At 37.9% G+C, this 23819-nt stretch overlaps 1 protein-coding gene across 1 annotated transcript in view; it reads right to left on the bottom strand.

Moving 5' to 3' along the window:
* Positions 1-23819, bottom strand: part of LOC100891441 (putative carbonic anhydrase 3) — a 36953-nt gene that overhangs the window by 4423 nt on the left and 8711 nt on the right. The window contains exons 2-7 of the mRNA XM_003725490.3: positions 9072-9110; positions 8005-8169; positions 6473-6633; positions 5801-5893; positions 1266-1332; positions 678-835 (exon numbers count right to left, since the gene is read on the bottom strand). Coding sequence (XP_003725538.2) covers positions 678-835; positions 1266-1332; positions 5801-5893; positions 6473-6633; positions 8005-8169; positions 9072-9110 — 683 coding nt within the window. The remainder of the gene's footprint in view (positions 1-677; positions 836-1265; positions 1333-5800; positions 5894-6472; positions 6634-8004; positions 8170-9071; positions 9111-23819) is intronic.

The raw sequence follows: 23819 nt of genomic DNA, 5'->3' as shown, positions 1-23819 counted from the left end.
TAAGGGGCAGAAATGCAAATGGTTGGCAAGAATTGTAAAGTACAAACTATTCCTTTACATTGTTCATTTTTAAACCAAGAATCGTACAAAATCAAAAAAAATTGCACCAAGAAAAAAAAAAATCATCTATGCCTTCGTATTGGACAATTATTAAGTGGAACAAATACGAATGATGGACTCCGTCTTGGTAGCAAAATACAGGCTAAGGGTGTTGAGTTATTTGACATAAATATTTTTGGGGTTGGGGTGTATTTTTACCGTATATTGACTCGACTAATGTGTCAGGTTACCAATCAATGATTAGAAGTAAATTGGCAAATACGCGAGTTACTCAACGAATTGTTTGCACTTTGTCTTTTGAATTTCGCTTTTGTACAAAGCGACTTTCATATGATATGGCGCTCCACCCTAGTATCTAAATTTCCCGCTGATAATAATAATGCGAGTTTTATACAAAAATATATTTTTTTCTCATTCATTAATAGATTTAAAAATCGACTTCATTTTGTGAAAGATAAAGCGTTCCAGTGAATTCGTTAAAAATGACAACTGCATTTGACACGTCATTTGAATAGTTTTACTATATCATCCATAAATAAATGTATATTCCCCGCATTGTATCATAAATGGAATATAAATATTCACTCGACTGCAGATATATAATTATGATCACTTACCTGATTATTTGAAATTTTGATGGTGTCTTCAAAGAGAGTCCAGGTCACGACTTCGTTGCATAGAGGGGTAGTCAGGGAACCGTCATATCGCCAGAATTTATCTAGCGATGATGGTAGCAAGTTAGAAAGTGTGAAACCTGCCATCTCTTGATGCGTATCTGATAAAGACAAAGTTGAGAAGTGATTAGATATCTTTAGATTATGCAAAATATGTGAATTATAAGAGCCAATTAAAAACTGTCAGTCTAGCATATACATGTATTGGCCTACGTAGGCCCTAAAAGTGATATCCCCTTTCGATCATGCAGTGCATAGTTCTTCCTTAATTTTTACCCATTTTTTTCTCTTTTCCTTCTTTTTTCTTTATTTTATTCATTCACTCATGTGTTGTTGTTTATTTCTTCATTTATGTATGTTTAATTGTCTTCTATTTTCATTCTGCAATCATTGCAGAAAATCTTTGATATTTAACAGTATTAGATTTAGTATTGTACTATATCCAATACTGTTAAATATTAAAGCCTTTTATTGATTAATACGTATTGGCTGTATTGAACATTTTTAAATAGAACAGTGTATCTCACTTACGAGGTCGCATGAGGTTACTGGCTTGGTCCAGTATTATATCCAGTGCAGAGTTATCATCATCATCTACCTAAAGAGGGAATATATTAATTAAGAGAATTATCAATATTAGCATTATTGTGACACCATCAGGGGCGGCGATCCCGGGACCTCAATTTTTTCAGGGGGGGGGGGAATCGTCCTCCGGAACAATTTGAAAATTTGCAACACACTGGTGGGTTGGGGGCAGTCCCTCTAATAAAAGTCAAACGTGGTTTATTTCTAATTCGATACCAAAGATTTACAAATGTTGCTTATAAATAACATGATTTTGAATGATTTTTTTCCTCACTTTTATGTATATTATATTTTTTGTGCGTTTGTTGGACAATGAAAAATTCCCAAATTTACAGTGTGGGAAAAAAAATGTTTATTTAGAAGCCTACATGTCAGGGCCCACGGAACGGCGGGGCACGGGAGGGGGGGGGGGGGCTCAAGCTCCACCTACTTTTTTGAAAAGTATGTTGAAGAGAAATAGAAAGAAAGAAAAAAATAGTGACCTGCCAGTGTCACAAAATAATAAGGTATCAAAATATATATCATCCGAACTTCATTAAATGCCTAAAACCCCTGAGATTGCAGGGGCTCCGCCCCCATATGGATACGTTGTATCATCCGCTCAATCTGACTTGCGTGCATAGAACAAATAAGCATTTTTCCATGAAAAAGTGAGGTTTTCTTAAATGTACGTTTCTTTCCAGCATTGGGCGCCCAGAAGTCACTCGGGTAACATTTCATAAAGTATAATGTAAAAATACCATATGCAAATTTTCTGTACTTTTGTCGGAAAAAATACATTTATCCAGCACAATGTCGTCTCTTTTTGCGTTGGAGAAGAGCAAATAGCGAGTTTCAATCACACTTTGGCCGCTCTCGCAAGCTCTCACTCGTTTCGCTGTGGTCCAGCGACTTTGGGGCAAGCGGTTAATGAAAATATTAATCGTTAGCTTTCTTCTGGTATTAAACTTGTTTTGATTGATTTTATAATTTTGTCGGAATAAGGGAAACAAAAAGGCTTGACCAATAACTTATCAGCGTCTAAATTGACCTTTTGACCTTGAATTCCCTGATGCAAGCGCACTAATGACGTCATCCTCGCTCAGTGGCGGATCCAGGGGGGGGGGGCCCCCGGGGGCCCGGGCCCCCCCCCCCCCCTTGAGAAAAAAATCATGTAAAATCACGTGATTTTTACCTTTTTGGGGGGTTGGGCCCCCCCCCTGGCGCTCAAGGGGGGAGGGGGGGTGCAAATCAAAAAAATGTGCTCACTACCCCCCCCCCCCCCCCCCCCCCCCCCCCACTGAACGAATTTTTGGCCGGCGCGTTTTTCAAATTTTCGGGAGCAAAAAAAAAAAAAAAAAAAAAAAAAAAAAAAAAAAAAAAAATTGTGCTCTGTACCCCCCCCCCCCCCCCCCCCACTGAGCGACTTTTCGGCCGGCGCGATTTTCAAATTTTCGGGAGCAAAAAAAAAAAAAGTTGGGCCCCCTCCCCTAAGAAATCCTGGATCCGCGCCTGTCCTCGCTAAATCAGTGTCTGTTATCGTAAAATGCTACACTTTCACAATGTTTATACAACTTTTGTAATTATTAGTAAGATATAACATATTTCGTCTGATATCACTGAAGTTTTGGGTTTTATTTAATGAGTAATTTTTAAATGAGAGCCATTTTACTGTTTTATTTTACTGGATCGTACCATTAAAGTCGCGTGGTAGAAAGATGCATTTTCCAACCGCGCCAAATTTAATTTAAGTTCCGACATTCTGTTAAATGGGTTCGTGTTGTTGAGAATCCACTACTTTCTGCTCCACCAAACGTCCACATGCGGAGTCGTTTATCAACTAAATTATTCAAATTTATGGATGCTTCCTTCTCAGATGTTTATGTTGTTGAAGCATTTAATTCACCTGCTATCATTCTTTGTACTCCAATTTCCAGAACGCAAATAACATTTTGGTTTTATAGTTTCATCGGAGTCGTTTATCAACTAAATTATTCAAATTTATGAATGCTTCCTCCCCAGGTGTTTGTGGTGTTTATGCATTTCATTCACCTGTTATTATTCTTTGTACTCCAATTGTTAGAATACAAAATGAATTTTGGTTTTTATAGTTTCATGCAATAAGTAAATCAATAAAAGAGTATGTTCTGCACAATAAAACAATGTGTGTCCCTATTTGTACAATTTGATTTGTCCTCCCTTTTTTGTAATAGTTAATTTACCCATTCACATAATGGAACTACCTGCCCGATGAAGCCAGTGGCCCGTGACCCCTGAGCAATCAACATCGTGTGGGATACAGTTTGTGGTCAACTTCTTTTATGAGACAATTACAAGCAAACGTTTCCATATGTGGACCCCACCAGGGACCCTAAGGCGAGCCCATGGGTGCTCATCTGACCGTAATTAAATGCCTTAAACCCCTGCTCTTCCGGGGCTCCGCCCTTGACCCCACGCCAATTTACGCTACGCTCTACCAGATCGGAAATTATTTAGCCTCCCCCCCCCCCCCCCCACTTTGAAAAAAACGTTCTGCGGAGCCTGCATGTAACACGTAAGAGTGGTGGTGATGCGGCTTTATTTTTCTGCCCCGCGCCCCCCCCCCCCCCCAAAAAAAAAGGTTTTGATCATTACGCCATTCCCTCGCAATTCGTCCCTCCCCCCCCCCCCCCCGGTCATGAAAACAATTCGCCGCCCCTGTTCGTCATTAAAACTCTAAAACGTTTTAAAGAATGGTGTAATAGTACAGTGTGTAGTGTAGCACATTCTAGTATAGATATAATAGCTCAAGAGGACATTATATCCTGATATGACCCCGTGTCGCGCCAGAGCGGGCGGCGCGCCGAGGGGTCATAATTACCAGGATGTAACGTTCCCGAGAGTCAGTATAGAAACAGCTATGCTTCGAATATTAAAACAGTCGATATATCTTTTATATACCGAATTCACAACAAAATTTACAAAGAATTCTTACCTTATCCTTTTGTTGAGTTAAAACATCAAAGAAAATCTGACACACTGTCTGTAAATCTTCACTAGAAAGTTGCCTAAAAGAAGCTAAATATTACGATCATTCGGGAATCGCACACACACTGCACTGTATGTGGTATCCGCACTCACACAAAGAAACTTTTTAAACGTATACGAATGGGGATCTCACCAACATTTATTTATCCGGCACAATGGGCATCTTTTAAAAAACTATTGACCGGTAGGCGGTTATGGCTACTCCAATTTCGACCAGTCAGATGACTAGATTCATTCAACATACCAGAAAAGGTATGTCATGATTATAGTAGTAGTTGTCGTCGTTATAGCAATATCTGTTGTAAAGTTGTCGTTTTTGGTGCTGTTGTTGCTGTCGTTGTATTGATAGTAGTATTACAAGTAGTAGTAGGCCTAATAGTAGTAGTAGTAGTGGTAGAAGAAAAGGTAGTAGTAGTAATAATATCAATAATAACAGCCTTTGGAAAGAACAGCTCTGTGTAGAGCCAGAAGGGTAGTATAATGCAATGGTTCTGATCAGACGAGATTTCAGATTTTTTAAATGCAATAAAATTCTTCGAAAATATTTATATATTTATCTGTCAAAAAAAAAAGAGAAACACACAAATACAAAATACAGAACGTGATTCATGATCCCTTGTTTTTCCACCCCCACCCCGCCCCCCCCTTTTTTTTTTGGGGGGGGGGAGGGGTAAGATTGGAGTGAAAAATCGGAAGGCAGATGTAATTTCAGAAAATATGACGAATTATGTACATATGGTTCTGGTATCAAATGCAGCGTAGCGTATCGATCGCCTCGTGTTCGTTTTCTCGGGTTTAAGGCTGAACGTAGTCAAGTGTACATCGTGATCGAATGTACACTGTGGTCATTTATTAATCTATACGACATCTGCTGCTGATGATATCGAAAATGAGATAAAAAATCTTTTTCCTCGAATGAGGGATGAATATTACAGATTATGTATTGTAGAGGATTAGAAGATGTTGAAAATGGATGATGGTAAATTGAGGGCAGTTTATAGTTTTTCTTTATAATGAAATAAAGTGTGTAAAAAGTATTGGAAATGATATTAAGTGAAAAGTAAACAGAAATAATAAAATTGATAACGATAATATTAATGATGATAATGATGATAATGTTAATAATGAATATACTAATAATTACAACAGAATCATAATAACCGTAACAACTTTACATTAACGTTATTATTTCATCAGTATTTTCCCATCAATAATTATAGACAACTTGGAGTTTGTTACAGATTGAAGCATGATTAATGCGGCGCTTTCTTGTTTAATTTTGTTATCGTTTTTTTTTTTATGTATAAAGAATTCATGCATATTCATACAAGGGCTTAATTCATGACTGTATAATAATCCAAGTCCTTTTATATTTTAATATTCATAATAATGATCGTTCTGTGAATCATGCATGGGGCCGGGGTCTTAACATAGAGTTAAGCCCTTCTAGCTGTCATCAGTAAGAGAATACAAACCTCCAAGAAAAATCCGAGTACTGCGATACCTCCTTTATTCTTTACAGCTTCGCTGACACTGCTGTATGCTGTATCGTAATGAACGATGTGCATCTGTAGAGAGGGAGAGAGAGAGAGAGAAAGGGGGGGGGGGGGAGGGGAGAGTCGTATTATTCCTTCCTTCTTCCAATATTCCAAAATTATATCAAGCGCAACATTTACATTATTTGGTAACTCCTCCTCCACCCCTTGGTTCTATTATTCTCCCTCCTTAATCTCCTCATTAAAATTATCTCTGAAATTTCCAAATTGAATTATTAAGAGACTAATTCATCGCGCTAAAAAGTAACACAAACAAACGGCTTAATGAAAAGAATGAAATCGTCCTCCTTCCTCTGTCTCTCTTTATCCAGAGGGTTTAATAACATACTTAGACTGAAAACAATGTCAAAAGTATAATCCTTTTAATGGCATGTATAAATTCAATTATCTGAAACCTTAACAAATTGTTCACGAGAACGATAGCCCACGAGACCAAATAAATCGGTCCTGCAGGAGACAAAGTCCACGAGACAAACGGTCAACATGTCGGTCTCAAAGGCCTTTTGAAGGCTCGCTTGACCGACATCGCCGGTCTCGTGGACTGTCGGTCTCCACTGTGATGTAATTCCAGAGGTGTATACATGTACATACTTCGGCGGGATAGCGTTCTCCGTCGATCGTGTGTTCTGATCCCTGCATGCTGTTAGAACCGAAATGGAAGTGGAACTGGACAGCTCTGAATGTCCCGCTCAGCCCACCACCTGTCACATCGTAATGACCCTCTCCGGGCATTTTAGAGACCTCGATTTCCACTGGGATGAAAAAGGGGCGTAACGCCATACGAAGGTGAGTTAAACTTAAAATGATCCAAATTTCGAAATGGAAAACAAACTTTTAATTTTCAATATAAAGGATGCATGGACTTTTTGCGCACCTCTGGACGAATATCCTGAACATAATAATAATAATTTTCCTTTTATATATCGACCGGGTAACTTTGTCTCAGATTCTGAAACAAAATCCTGGATTTAGCTCGTTCTGCAATGATAATTACAAACCTTTAGGTCAGTCAGGAACTTCATGACTTTTACAAGCCGATCGCCTGTCTGATTATCAGATATTTATGATTGGAATTACAAATTTTAACACTACAGTCTATTGGGGAAAACGAGTATGGTAAAACCGGTCACTCAAACATTTTTACTTTTTTGAGGCACTTCTATTTTGAAGCGCGATTTGTTTAGGGCTTCAATATAACACTATAACACAGGCACTGATAACACGTAGGGCCGTGCATCTCAGATTTAACATTGTTAAACGATGCATTTACATCTGTGATGTCTCTAAGCGCTTTACATATATATATTGTATCAAAGCACTGTTATTTGTCCTGCTAAAAATGAGAAGATGACTATGTTCAATATTTTGGTCAATCAGACAGTTCGTGGTTCAGAGATGGAAGACTATACATAGGCTACTCCAAGCCCTGAGTCTTCTTTGGAGATGAGGGCAAAACCACAATGACATTAAAGGCCTACTGCACTACTGGTAGCTAATTGCGCCCTCTATATAACAAACAATGCATAATCGGTGACCATTGGTCCCCCATGATCCTCTTTTTCTTATGTTAACTGAGAGCTGAGTTGATGAGATAACCACCTGTCCAGTGACCTTGCAGAGCGGTCTAATCCCTCCTGTAAAGTATGGCAGATAAACTTTAAGGTCTTGAGTTGGGACTTTGAAGATTGCCTGAGCTTTTCGCGATGCCCACTTACACTCTGCTACCTTAAGTATACATGTACCACCGCAAAGAGAGGTGTAATCAAAGGAATTTGATTTATCATTAACAATATTACATAAAGTATTTAAGGGTGTTTAGTGACCGTAAGAAAAAAAAATGTTTATTTTTAATTGAATCACATTATTCAGAGTCCTTCGATCTTTTTGGTAATACGACATTATGCTCCATTAGAGCCATATTTTGTCAAATTGAATGATAATTTAAGTTTGTGGTTATGGTGGAGATTGAGATTTAGGTTGATTCTAGGGTTCATGGGTCCAGAGTTGAAGCTGATTTGGTATTACAGGCAAGTGTACGGAAGTATAAGTAAGCAACTTTTATATTGTCGCTGGCGAATGCTGTGTCGTTACGTAGCGTAAAGCCATTTACTGACAAAACTCACATGCATGACCATTATTTTCCACTGTGGCATCTATGGTGGTGTCGTACGACTGAAGATTGAATGGAGCACGCTCGATCTCCCGGGTCCATTTTGTGACGATGTTGATAGGCGACTGCGAGGAACCGTCACAGAATGAACCGTCGATGTCTTTCCAAAACTCTTGATCTGGAAAATAAGTAGCATAATTGCTTATCTCAATGTTTTGTAATGTGATATTTTCATGTTTTGTCTAACATATACAATGACCATTTTTCTAAATGCGTTTTTGAAGCTGATTAGTATTATAACGATGTCCATGACATTCGCAAATAAAATTATTTAAAGCTTCGTACGAATTTGTCTTTAGTCTTTTGACTATCTTTCTCATTATCGTCATCATTATCATCATCATCATCATCATCAGAATTATGATTACTTGGTCCTCCTCCTCTTCGTAATTATTATCGTCATATCACAATCATCATCACCATCAATATCTTCATCGTCGTCATCAAAACCATCACCATCACGATCATCTGCATCATCATGAACATAATTATTTCTACCATTACCGTCAAAAATACCACTACCAACACCACCACCACCATCATTATCAGAATTATTATGACTTGGTCCTCCTCTTCCTCATCGTAATCATATGTCATCACAATTATCACCACCATGAGTATCATCATCGTCATCAACACCATCATCATCACCAATTATCTTCATCACCATGAACATCATTGTCTCTACCATCACCATCATCAATACCACCACCACCACCACCACCACCATCATCATCACCATCACCATCATCATCATTATCATCTTCATCACAATAATATCAACATTGTAATTACTAAAAAAAAACATTGTTTATTATTATAGGAAGCGACATACAGTAATATCCAATAACAACTACGTCACGTACTTTAAACGCGTTATCTTTGACGAGCCGATTCAACTCATATGAAATCAAGATTCTGAATATACATTATTGCATTTAACTAATACATTTTCATTCTTTTATGAATTGTTTTGATGTGTTTATAATCGTTTGCACTGAAACCTTTGAGACAACTCACCTGTGTCACCAGCTCCTGCGTAACTCCAATTATTTTTGGCTAAAAGAATCGAAAAAATGTATGAGAGATTAATGATCGACGAGATGGTTTGAGTAATTTCAATGATTATTAGAATTATTCTCCTCTCTTACTTCTCTCTCTCTTTCTCTCTCTCTCTCTCTCATTCCCCCTTCTCTCCCTCCCTGGAGACCCTGCTATGAACAAAAGTACATATTGAGCTCTTCCGTTAAAGACACATCATAGTTTAAACGGTTATGTTAAGAAAGAGTATAATAATAAGACTGAGTGGAAAAAAATTCCAACTTTTTCATTAAATTCATGACTTTGAATGATAGCAGATTAATTTGAAGGCATGATAAGCATACGAGGTGGGGCGCATATGCGGGCACCCGCCACCTAATGTATATTCAAGCAGTCGCTGCCTCATATATTCGGGCAGCGAGATGCTGTGTTTGACGTTTGATGACAAAATAAGGTCTATTTGTTGTGCAAATATCCAGGAGACTTTGTTTACAGATACAGAAATCGAAATGAGGACATTAAAGATAACACTCCCCCACAAAAGATATTTTAACGTAATTTTATCAATATTTGTTTAGTCTACTCTGGCACGTGTATGGATGTTCTACACTGTTCAATTCGAACTTCAGCATGTTAATGATTTCATTAGTCAGTTAACGACAAATCTCGTTATGTACTGTTGATCATAAGGTTGGAATATATTTTTTTTACCCCAATTTATGGAATTATTTTGACAATGATTTATTCCTAATAGATCTAGATAAATTAGTATTATCTAGATCTATTAGGAATAAATCATTGTCAAAATAATTCCATAAATTGGGGTAAAAAAAAATACTTCAGCAGTCACGCAAAACAAAAACTGGCAAACTATTATTCAATAAAATCTGAGAATGTATACTAAGTATACATTCTCAGATTTTATTGAATAATAATTTGCCAGTTTTTGTACATTCTCAGATTTTATTGAATAATAATTTGCCAGTTTTTGTTTTGCGTGACTGCTAAAGCATGTGTATGCTACTATGCTTATCAACTAGGGGGACCTACGCCCTTAAGTCATAATTGACAGTAATGAGGATTAATGCCCCACACAAGGGCACTAATATAGCACATCGACACGGTTTTGATCCTGGTGCCTCACAGTTACGAGGACATTGCTTTGCCACTGAACCATGACTGTCCGCAGCGGGGGCTAGGGTAGGGGGCAGTTCCCACAAATAAAAAAATAAAATAAAAAATGCAATAAATTATCAATAATTCATTTCATTTGACCCCGGTCCCTAACATAAACAAATCTTCTTTACGGCCATGCATTATGGCTCAAGGCATTGGCACACAGAAGATTTTTCTGTTATTCCAACGTTATGATCAACAGTGTATAAGGCCTAAAATAGAAAGTTGTTGTATTGCCCTTTGCGACCGACCCAAAAATCTGAAAATCTACGGTCGGCATTTTAATTTTTAATTTTTTTTTTAAACCGTTTTTTAGATTTTTTTATATTAATCAATACAAAAATATGTATTTTGTTTGTTTAAATGTGATATAAATGCATACAATCTAATTATTCCAAAATTCTCACTCGTGCAAACCATGGATAATTATGAGGTGAAAAAGATATCAATGGAATGATGACGCTGAAACACATGTATTAAAGCTGAGAAATATCAACCAAACGAGGGCGGGGAAAAAACGAAAACAAAAAAAACACATTCAAATCTGTAAAAGATCTGTAAAAAAAAAACAACAACTTTTCCGACCAACCGACCCATGTTTAGCACCCAAAGGGCAATACAACAAGTTTTTATTTTAGGCCTAATGACTGTCAAATCCAATGGGCCAAGTCATATCACGATGCTTACACTATAACTAAAAGTTGCTCAAGCTTGGGTATAGCTTGGGTATATAGAGGGCTTGCGAACTTTTAATGCACGGGAGCGTAATACCCGTTGGGTCAGTGTTATGTAGTGATCGCCAACTTGCCTACTTCACGAACGACCGAGTCTAGTCGTGCGCGCCCGATTGATCGATTTTCGATTGACTGTTTGTAAGTTAGTTTTAAAATATCAAATTTATTGATATATGATTAATTGAATGCATTCAAAAATGCACATTATTATAGTTTTTTTTAAATATTTATTTACAATTTAATCTTGCAAGTTTTATTTGACATTTGAAGATTGTGGCGGTGTCCGTGTGCTGCCCTCTATATACCCACGCTTTAAAGTAGATATTCATTGATTTTAAAAACTAACTTTATTTTCATTATTGCAAAGTTGAAACTTTGATTCGACAAGGTTATCAAAATTCAATGCTTGAAAACATTCGAAGTAATGATTATTATAACTTAAAAAATGCTTAAATACAGCCCCGGCATAGCACCTGAAGAGCTCTCCGAACGCTGCTGAGATGTGTGAGACCACAGTATGGACATGATTTGCACAAGCAGACGATGTCCCATGACATCTCACACATTTTGAGTGCCTGTTTTTCATCTTTTCTTGAGTTCTTCCTCTTACTTCACTACCGTCAGGCTAAATGTATAATCTATTGCCACCCCGCGCATGGTTTTATTTTGATGACAAATGCAGCGATACAAAAATAAAGGAATCTGTCGCTTGTAAACAATATAAGACGCCATTGTATATTCAGCTGCACACACCGCGGTATGTTCGGCGTTTCAAGAGGGAACAAATGCCGTCCTTAATATCATTCCAGGGGTTTTTCAATTTAAAAGTCTGGTTTTTTTTATTGTTAATTAACCCCTATCCTGTGTATTTACAAGCAAAAGATTTTAGTTATCAGAATCGGGTCATATCCCCTTTTGAATGGTTTGACATGCCATTATCATTTATATACACTAAACTCATTATAATTTGACAAATAATAGCTTTGCAATTATGTTCATTCTATATGGGATGTCGTCTGCTTGGGCAGTATTTGTCCATATAGTGACGTCATTAAAACATCGTTATTTTTCCGGCGAATCTCTCGTATATCCCAGCTGCTATGGAGGTGGTTGTATTTGTATTTTTATAAATCGCCCGATATGTAGTTGACCTAAAACTCGTACGATGGCCATCTGCTAGCTTACAAGTTTCTAGTGATACATCCCTTATGGAACAATCACAGTGTTACTACATAGTGAACCACACTGTGTACCATATAGTCAAACACAGTGTGTTACCACAGTGTGGTAACACTGTGATTTTGGGACATGTGGTAACACTGTGGTGTACTATGTGGTGCGTACCACAGTGTGGTAACGCTGTGGTATCGACTGCACCACATAGTACCCCACAGCGTTACCACATGTCCCAAAATCACATGTGGCCCACACTGTGGTATCAACCACATAGTACACCAAAGCGTTACCACGTGTCCCAAAATCACATGTGGCCCACACTGTGGTATCAACCACATAGTACACCACAGCATTACCACATGTCCCAAAATCACATGTGGCCCACACTGTGGTACCAACCACATAGTACACCACAGCGTTACCACATGTCCCAAAATCACATGTGGCCCACACTGTGGTACCAACCACATAGTACACCACAGCGTTACCACATGTCCCAAAATCACATGTGGCCCACACTGTGGTACCAACCACATAGTACACCACAGCGTTACCACATGTCCCAAAATCACATGTGGCCCACACTGTGGTACCAACCACATAGTACACCACAGCGTTACCACATGTCCCAAAATCACTTGTGGCCCACACTGTGGCATCTACCACATAGTACACCACAGCGTTTAATACCACATGTCCCAAGATAACATGTGGCCCACACTGTGGTATAAACCACATAGTATACCACAGCGTTACCACACTGTGGTACGCACCACATAGTCTGGTAAACTGTGGCATCAACACCAGATGATACAAGTAATTAGTACTTTACGCTATAAGTAGCAATTGTACTAAATAATTTGGCAAGTGGCAACAAATAACACAGCATCACCGTGACTGGTTCATCTACAATTTCCAATGTAAAGGCATTGGTAATAAGTAGGATTGTTTAAGTGTCCCAAACTTTCCATATACTTGTATTTTATTGAATATATTTTAGTTCATAGTTAGTATTTCCCTAATTCATGTTTAATTAAATGTAATTTACACAAAGTAGTAAAATGTCCTAATAATTGGCAATTTATATTTTCTAGTACTTTTAAAATGAATTGCATATAACTTAATCATCAGTAATTAAGAATTATGCTTTAAATTCAGATAAATTGTATAAAAACAGATCTGCACGCACCCCATATTCATTATTCAAATTAACACATAGTGATTCATACCACATTGTGGTAAATATGTGGCACACTGTGTTAAATATGTACGACTATGCGGAAGACAACATGTGATCGCAGTGTTTGCACGTAGTTAAATACATACCACACTGTTGCAAGTATGTGTCATTGTGTGTGAAATATGACCGATTATGTGGTAAATCAAACCCCACACTGTGGTAAATATGTGTCAATCTGTGTTGAATATGTACGAATATGTCGTAAACCACATGATTTGAAACCCACGCTGTGAAAATACTGTGATCAAAGAGTTTACACATATTTCAGTACATACAACACTGTGGTAAATATGTGTCATTCTGTGTTAAATATGTACGACTATGTGGTAAAACACATGATTTGAACACCACACTGTGACAATACTGTGAACACAGAATTTACACATAGTTCATTACATACCACATTGTGGTACATATATGTACGACTATGTGGACTATGTGGTAAACCACATGATTTAGACCACATACTATGACAATACTGTGAACACACAGTTTACACATAGTTCAGTAGATACCACACTGTGGTACATGTATGTCACTCTGTGTTAAATATGTACAGCTATGTGGAAAACCACATGATCTGAACCCCACACTGTGACAATACTGTGACCACAGAGTTAACACATAGTTCAATACATGTACCACTGTGGTAATATGCGGTTCTCTGTGTCACGTATGTCAGTTTATGTGGATAGTATGTGGTAAACCACATGGACTGGAACTCCACACTGTGACAACAATGTGAACACATAATGTCCACACAGTGTACACATAGTTGACTATGTGAACATAGTGTGGCAACACTGTGATTGTTCCATAAGGGATTAGTTGACATAAAATGTGTGATTTTCTTTGAATTTCACCTTTAACATCTTTAATCTTGCCTTGAGTTAACTTAGGAAGTGTTGTCATTCTGCAGTTGAGATTCAAGAGTTGGTGTATATTCCACCCCCCCCCCCCTTCTCGCGGCTGTACGTTCGCCAAATATCAATATCGGTTAGAGAGTGCCCAGAATAACAACTTCAGAATGTTTACCGTTGAATACCAGACACTTGATTTACCATTGTCATTTTATTTTTTTAAACCGGGGCATAAATATAATGGGTAACTAGTGTTACAATTGCATCATGTGATGGAGTGTATCGTGGGAATCAGGTTCTCATTAACCCGCCCGCATTCGTCCTGTCTGTGGGAATCATTTTTAGGTGAGACACCCTCTGGCCATGAAGCAAAACTCGAGGAAAACATCTGCTCTCTTATAGTACATTTTACAGTACATTGTTACTGCTTCTGGATAACTGAATCCAATTTATTTTCGAAAGGTCACACGTCATCATGTTCTGTCACCACGTTGAGAGAGAGAAAGAGAGAAAACGTGCGATTTTTATTCTCTCATCTGCTTCACAACTTCTGAGTAAAAAAACAAACACCCAATTGCGTGTGATGGTGATGTTTGTATACGTGTTATGCGATATGACATTACATTTCAAATATCGAAACATTCATAAATCATGTTCCTTTATGTTTATTTTCAGTTACTACCCTCAAATAAAAGGATTGTTCCTGTTGATTCTACGTGACGGTCTGTAAAGAGTAATACAAAACATGAAAGTAAAATGAAAATTTAGAAAAATATCGATTGTGCACTTCATTTTGTTATTTATTGGAACGTTTAATGCAGGCCAAACGAATGTCGTAAATTCGTTAAAATCGTGAGAACGATTTTAACACAATTTTTATTACACAATCTAAATTAATCATGATAAGCCACATCATTGGGATGGGGTGGACAAATAGAAAACTGCTCTTTTTTCCTCTCCTTATCCTCTGCCTCGGAATCGACACCTTAAAAACAAACAAAAAGTTTCATTAGACCAATTAACCGTAGGAAAATAATTAAAATAGCATTACAAATGGCCAATCGTATCAATAACCTCCACTGATTTAAAAGGAAAACCATCGTCTCCAGATTTTGGGGGGTTCGTTTTCAGAATCAGATCATGTGTCTACCCAAACTAAGCAGTAATTGATACTTTAATAAGATCTTTTCTAAATCTTCTAGGGCTTGGTCAGATACAGCAATATGCCAGTTTCACCCGAGGCGTCATTCAATAATTATTGACGTAGTACTGCGTCAACGATCAACACGGTCTTTGACGCGCCGTGTGAGTGTGACAATAGGGACTTTTAGATTTGCACGTCGACATGGTAGACTTCTACGTGTGACGTATTTTTAAGGCACGTCGACATGGTGGACTGATACGTGTGACGTCATTTTAGCACTTAAAAGGACGTCACACGTAGCAGTCCACTATGTCGACGTAAAAATCTAACAGTCCCTACTAGGGCCGATTGCCTTTACATGTTTGATTAACGCAGGTGAGTACGCAATCGAAATGACGCCTCGTGTGCAACGGGTCTTATTAATTAACCTTGCATTTGTATTTTCATGCGATTTTCTTAGGTACATGCTAAATTTCGCAGCGATCGGCCATATCGCAGTCATGATCAGGAGTAAGTTGGGGGGGGGGGGGGGGCTAGGCCCATCCCCATTACCATGTTATCCAAATAATCCAATACAAAGACCTTCATTCTATCTCGTTGTCGAAACTCTAGATTTTTGTCAGCTCGATCTGGCACCTATCTATTTGGCCAAACATTGGCAAGAGATATGAAAGAAGTATTGATCAACACGCATACATTATGTGGGGGAGTGTAATCATTCACATTCTGCAAATATTTCTGTGCCACCGTTTTAAAGCGTGCATAAAGTATGTCACAGGGAAGAGATTTCGCGGGAAACTTTGGGGTGGGAAAGTTTAATTTTGAACCCTCTAAAAGATTGAACAGACTGCTTCGCAATTATAATTAGATAGATTCAATCGTTCAATTTATAAAAAAGATAGCATTTACTATTCATTGTGACGTACGTCATTCTTATATGGTGATGAAGTTTAAAGGGGTGTATCCCTCATTATTTATGCAAAATTGTTTGTTTTTTTTCCTTTAAAAATTATCAACTTGAGCATTAATCAGCATTATTCCATGACAATAGGTGTATTACATCCTTTAGTAATTTTTTTTTTAGATACGTTGATGCCGATTGTGTGGCGCCAAGTGAGACACTGTGATTCTAAATCTATTTTTGAAGATGGTTATCCAGAAAACAAAATCATTCTGATAATTTGATTTGGTGCACGAAATCTCTTCCGAAATCGATTTCGAGGGAGAAATCACTTGGTTCGTAATATAATTTCAGAAGTTAATGTTGCACTTGGATACCTGCCTGAAATCCCATTAAAATATCAATATCCCCCGAAAATTCCAGTTCCAGTCCCTGTACGGTTTTCGAATGGGAGTTCTGAAACGGAAAACCCTATTCCTTTCCTATGTACAATTGTATATACAAGTATATGTGCAAAAGAGATACAGTATGTTTAATGACATAATAAACAGACCAAATTATCACCTCCAAATCGCTTATCATAAGACCTTTGATCTGATAATAAAGCAATCAAATCAATAAAGGGTCAAATATAATTTCGTCTCAAAATCATATTTACATAGGCCTACCCCCATTATGGAGTGGTTACAGATGATTATGAATCTGTGATACTGAAGTTCATGACTACTAAGGATAATACTCCTCAGTGAGTATGAAATCTTCTTAATTTCTACTTCTTCTTTTCTTCCATTTCTCCTCTTTCTGACTTCTTCTTTCTCTTCTTCTGACTTCTTCTTCTTCTCTTCTTCTCTTCTTCTCCTTCTCCTTCTTTCTCCAAGGTAGGCTTACAGTCCGCCCTTGGCATAATTATAATCGGTGATTCGATTCGAAACAATATCTCCATCATTGGTGAGGGGGGGGGGGTATGTCTAGGCGTAATTTTTGTTTAATTTTTACTCCACTAAATCCCCTCTACGCACACTCACTCACCCACTCACCCACACATTCGCATACACACACACGCACACAGATGGTGCCTCTTTTTCTAGTTGTTGCTGATTTGTTTGTTTTCTCGCTTGTTTATATCAGATCTTTTCAAAACAAAGTTGGGCAGCTTAGTGTTGTCCCCTGGTAATTTGCTTGTCAGATACTTGTGCTCCAACGTGCCTCCATCCCCACCCCTCCACATTCATGAGTAATTCAGCAGTCCGGACGTGTGTTTGGCGCTAATGACAATTATGAATGATACCAGTGATTAAGATAACGACTTCGCAAGGCGTCGAACCACAATGAACTACCCTTGAACTTACATTCTACAAACTTCATTCAAGAATGTTTCGTCTATCAAGAGACAGAAGGGGGTAAACTCGTTTCATTTCATGTAATGCCCTCCAGGGCCCAATTTTTGTGTTATTAGCTAGTGAAATCCTTGCTTCTGATTGGTCAGATTTATCACTGATTTTTGTCATTTGTTACTGAAAAAAAGGCTTTGTGAAACGGGTCCCTGGTGTTATGATACATGGCTACTCTAAAAAAAAATGGTATGGGGCATGGAGGATATGATAGATTTAAAAAAAACATGATTCTCGTTCTCTCTTTTTTTTCTTTCTTTCTCCCTCTCTCTCTCTCTCTCTCTCTCTCTCTCTCTCTCTCTTTCTCTCCTCCTTCTCTCTCGATCTCCCCTCCCCCTCTCTATTTTGGAATCACGTACATCCTATTCATTCTTTAGATTGATGATGAATATGTGAAATGGAAAGTATGTGCCCCATATCCTCTGGAAAAGGCGCTATATAAATCCAATCATTATCTTGTCATTATTATAATGTGAATGAAATCATGCCAAAACGCACTTTTCTAATGTACCTAGTATAAGGTATCATTTAGTGTTCCTTTTTACCCGAATTGTTTCACCTCCGAGTCACCCTGATTGTTCTAAGTCAGCCTGATTTATGGCACAAAAGATTTCCTCTTTTATCATCCGCTGTTATCTCAAACTTGTAAATACTTTACTATCAGGGTGATTAAGACAATGAATTGCTTCTGATTTGTTTGACACTCCAAATAGGAGCACAATCAACGCGAGTTCGAAACAACGAAAATTCCGCGTTTGATTACCCAACATTAAAAAACTTTTAGACTTTGGATTGATCTAGAAATTAAGACAAATATGAAAACTTCAAAGACAGCATTTATGGTTTCTAGATTGGTATAATCGTAACTGGTTTCGTGCTGAGTTCGAAGAGTCATTTATTGAAGTAGGCCTACAATGCTTTATCTAATGGCTGCAAGGACAACATCACCATGGCGCCTAGAAACAAAGTATTTTGCCCAGCGCACACTCTACGATCTGACTACGATCTGACTACGATCTGATTTTGGAAGAATTTGCAATAGTATTTGACGTGAACATTAAAACTTGTAAAATCTTAATGTATATATATATCAGAGACCCAACTTAAAAATTACATTGCATTGATGTTTTTGTTACTTCATTATCTAAATGTCTTCATCGTTTATTTCACATCTTTAATCTCAATTCAATAATGAAAAAGACGAAAAAAGTAGAAATAGGCAATTATTAAGAACCACTGCTCTTAAATATAGTTGACAAGGAAATCGCAGTGTAACATTCTGATTCTGAATCATCTTCATTTTTTTTGTTTATCTTTCATAGATTCATGTCTTGCTATTTTTCATGATATACAGAGGAGAGGGTTGAAACGTTACAATTCATATATACATTGCACGCGTTTTTTCTGTATTCCCGGATTGCCGCCTCTGCAATTTGCTTACCGCAATTTACGACAAATTAAGTACCTTATTTCGCCCTTGAATAATGTAAAAAATATACATCAAGGTAATTTGTTTATTTCCTTCGAAACATGCCGTCGTTTATGACAAAAGTACATTATTCCGCCCTTGAATAATGTTTATAATATACATCAAGGTAATTTCTTTATTTCCATTGGAACATGATTGGGATGGCATCAGAGAACATTCATGCATGGTCCTGTAACGCGTTTTGGTTTTTAAATGTGTGCCCACTTCCTTGTTACAACCTGTCACTATCAATGACATACCATCGGGGAAAAAATGATCACGAATCCTCGAGTAAAAAATGCGTATCCAAAAATATAAGTGAATTGATTCTTCTTTCTCGCAGCCTCGATAACAAAAAAAGTTGACTGTCCTAGTATTGCATTCTCGGCAAAGTATTAATGTGACTTTGGTTCATTATTTACTTAAAACAGCTTTACAGTTTGGATTATCCATTGTGTGTGATAGAATAATGCAAAGTTTTATATGCATATATATTTGTATAGTATAATGATATTTCTTTACAGGTACTCGTCTAGTTACGATGTTAATACTGTACAATTTTGCAATTCAACCTCTTTGTTACCATACAGAAAAAAATAAGAATCTACATCACTTTTTCTTTTTCAAGAACTGAATTCAGATTATTTTGATTGAAACTGTTTTGGTCCCATTTATTCTACAATATACTACAAAAGATTATATCGAAATTCAACATTTACGGTTATCTAAAAATGTAACACAACTTTGAGGTGATTCGAGAGTTCATGCTACTAGGATTACGTGTGTTTGGTATATTTGATCAAGATTGACATAATCTAATAGATAAATCTCATGCACCTCACCCAGTCTACCCAATTATGCCAGAGTACGTGATGTTATTGATAGCTTGATGCCAAGTGGGTCGAAAATTACTATATTGAAGGACCTATACGCTACATAGGCCTACTGTTCGTAATTAACCTGAAGGATAATACGGTATCTTATAACAGAACAATTAGCTGGATATTATAAGAATATTAACAGATGATAAAGATACCGGGTGTTTTAAAATGTCCTCTGGGATCAATAAAAGAGCATGAATGAGTCTCAATAAATCGTCTTACTGGTATTAAATACAAACTTCCATGATGTCAGCCACCTTGACATAATACACTAAATTCAACTTTTTTTTTAGACAGTCGTACCCAGTGGCGGATCCAGAGGGGGGGGGGGGGGGGGGGGGGCCTAGGAAAAAAAAAACGTCTAAAAACACGTAATTTTAACCTTTTTATGGAGATGGGCCCCCTGACGCTCAAGGGGGGTGCGATTTTTTAAATTTTCGAGGGCCAAAAAAAAAAAAAAAAGTCAACACGAAACAGTGCTTGCAGAAGCCTTTCTTCCCCATGCTCCAAATGAGGAGTGAGATTGACTGATCGCAGAAAGGCTGTAGCATTATACGTTCCTAAAGCAAACCTGTATCAATATTTACCAGCCAATCATGATGGATTTCTTAGTCAAGAGTGCAATTTTTTTAGGTCAGCGCCTCCCGGGAATTTTCCTAGTTTTCTCTCCTCAGACATTTGCCAGTCCTTTGCCATGATATAGGACTGATTAAGGTGTAAGCTAGGCAGTGTTTAAATTCAAGCTAAATAGTCTGTATTGCCAAATTTTTATGAACATTGTTGTTACTATATATAACAGTTGTGTTATATATTGTGTTACTCAATTCAATTATTGAATCCTTTACCTTTTTACTGCAACCATCTCTTACATTGCAACGAACAGCCTGTTGGCATCATAATGCCACCGCCTAGCTCTCAAGTTTTTAATTGTTTTTTTAGGAGGTGACATGATAAAATGATGTAATAAATAGATAAAATATTCACCTTTAATCTTTATTAAAGTCAGTAGGGTTTATAGCTAAAACTGTAGCTTCATCTGTAAAAAAAAAAAAATATGTTGAATTTGTTCATATATTGAGTTGTATGTAATGTACCTTCAATCATACTACATGTATGTATTTTTTTTTTAAACAACAACAAAAAATATTATCGAGGTGAGTCAAATTTTGTTATTTCACTAGTCAGACTCAGGCGCGGATCCAGGATTTTCCAATAGGGGGGGCCGAAAATTTGAAAATTGCGCAGACCATTTTTTCAACTCAACGTACCAATACTGACAAGGTCATATTAGAAGCACGATACCGGTAGAATTTTTGACATTTTCATCGGGGGGGGGCTATAGCCTCTTGCCCGGAAAGTAATTTTCTGGTTTCACAATTCGAAATAGTGAGCGAAGCGAGCGAGCAACAATAATTTGTGAAAGTGTTATTTATCACCAAAATAAACGAGAAAAGATATCAAAAACTCATATTCGGGCAGCTCGCTGTCCCCCCCCCCCCTCCATTACGCGCGAAGCGCGGAAGCTTTGACCCTTCATAAATTGTTACTAGAGAAGGAAGACGATTTGTTGTACCATTCTCGACTCTTAATCCTTGTCTGAATTCAGTTTCCTCCCGCCCGCGCGAAGCGCGGAAGCTTTGGCGTTTCAAAGCTTTGGTCTTTTATTAATTATTAGAGAAAGAAGAAGATTTGTTGTACCATTCTCGACTCTTATTACTTGACTGAATTCAGCCCCCCCCCCTTCCCGCGCGAAGCACGGAAACTTAGGCTTTTCATAGTTTACTTGATTTGATTTGATTTGATTGGTTTCTGCATCTTTTTTTTTCTTTTTTCATCATACATTTTAATGAACATAATATGGTTTGATACAATATTTTTAGTTTAATGAAATTATTAGAGAACGATGATTCGTTGTTCCATTTTCGACCCTTAATCCTTCTCTGAATTAAGTTTCCACCCCCCCCCCCCCTCCCGCGCAAAGCGCGGAAGCTTTGGCGTTTCATTAAATTATAAGGGAAAGGAGACGATTCTTTGTACTATTCTCGACTCTTTATCCTTGTCTGAATTCAGTTTTCCCCGCCCGCGCGTAGCGCGTAAGCTTTGACGGTTTATTAAATTATTAGAGGAAGAAGACGAATCGTTGTACCATTCTCGTCTCTTAATTCTTGTTTGAATTCAGTTTGAATTTAGTTTTCCCCCTCCCGCGCGAAGCGCGGAAGCTTTGACGTTTCATTAATTATTAGAGAAAGAAGAAGATTTGTTGTACCATTCTCGACTCTTATTACTTGACTGAATGCAGCCCCCCCCCGCCTCCCGCGCGAAGCACGGAAACTTTGGCCTTTCATAGTTTAATGAAATTATTAAAGAAAGATGATTCGTTGTTCCATTTTCGACTCTTAATCCTTCTCTGAATTGAGTCCCCCCCCCCCCCCTTCCGCGCGAACCGCGGAAGCTTTGACGTTTCATTAAATTATCAGAGAAAGAAGACGATTCGTAACTCTTAATCCTTGTCTGAATTGAGTTTCCCCCCCCCCCCTCCCGCGCGAAGCGCGGAAGCTTTGTCGTTTCATTAAATTATAAGGGGAAAGGAGACGATTCTTTGTACCATTCTCGACTCTTAATCCTTGTCTGAATTCAGTTTTTCCCCGCCCGCGCGTAGCGCGTAAGCTATGACGGTTCATTACATTATAAGAGGAAGAAAACTAATCGTTGTACCATTCTCGTCTCTTAATCCTTGTTTGAATTCAGTTTTTCCCCTCCCGCGCGAAGCGCGGAAGCTTTGACGTGTCATTGAATTATTAGAGAAAGAAGATGATTCGTTGTTCCATTCTCGACTCTAAATCCTTGGCTGAATTCAGTTTTTCCCCGCCCGCGCGTAGCGCGTAAACTTCTGACGTTTAATTAAATTATTAGACAAAAAAGACGATTCGTTTTACCATTCCTTGTCTGATTTCAGTTGCCCCCCTCCCGAGCGAAGCGCGGAAGCTTTGACATTACATTAAATTATTAGAGAAAGAAGACGATTCGTTGTACCGTACTCGACTTGTCAGATTTTTTTTTTTTTTTGTCTGCTCCTTTTTCGTCCTATGTCCTCTTCCTGCCCCTACCGCCCCTGGCTACGCGCCTGCTTTAAAGGGAAAATGAAACAATCATGATTGTGATAGCACACAATTAGGTTAGTAGAAATGAAAGGGAGAAAAGATCTATTACACTAACCATGGATAAATCACGGGCGGGAGCGTCATATCATAGTTTTGTGTAATCGGGCGAGGGTCGGGGCGTAGCAACCAAGCAATATTTTGCAATGTTGAAATTATGCATTCTAGAAAATTCCGCTATATTTCTTTCTAGCTATATTTCTAAATTTCCTGGGGGACGTGTCTCCCTATCGGACCCAGGATTGCCGCCCCTGTCCATGATTACTACCAACATGAGTTCAAATACAAACACGAGCGAGTTGGTATGAGCTGAATCCAAATAAAGGACAAAATAAGAGTAATGAAGCGGCCCAACCGTTAATTTAAAATTTGACTGTTGAGTATATAGCTTCTATTTAAAAGACATCCAAAATATTGTGCCCTTTTCAAATTTCTCACTAAAGAGTGATGACCTTTGTAGCGCAGGGGGCTGTTTTTTACGTTTAACTTTGAATCCGCGGCTCGAGATTTTATGCGGCCGGCCCGGCCCCCTCTATTCAATAACGTTTGCCAAACCTTCTGGAATGACCCCAAATCTCCCGATTACAGTTCTCCCTTA

The sequence above is a fragment of the Strongylocentrotus purpuratus genome, unplaced genomic scaffold, assembly GCF_000002235.5.
Source record: "Strongylocentrotus purpuratus isolate Spur 01 unplaced genomic scaffold, Spur_5.0 spur5_scaffold_7, whole genome shotgun sequence".
Lineage (NCBI taxonomy): Eukaryota > Metazoa > Echinodermata > Echinoidea > Camarodonta > Strongylocentrotidae > Strongylocentrotus > Strongylocentrotus purpuratus.
This window is presented reverse-complemented; position numbering and strand designations above follow the sequence as displayed.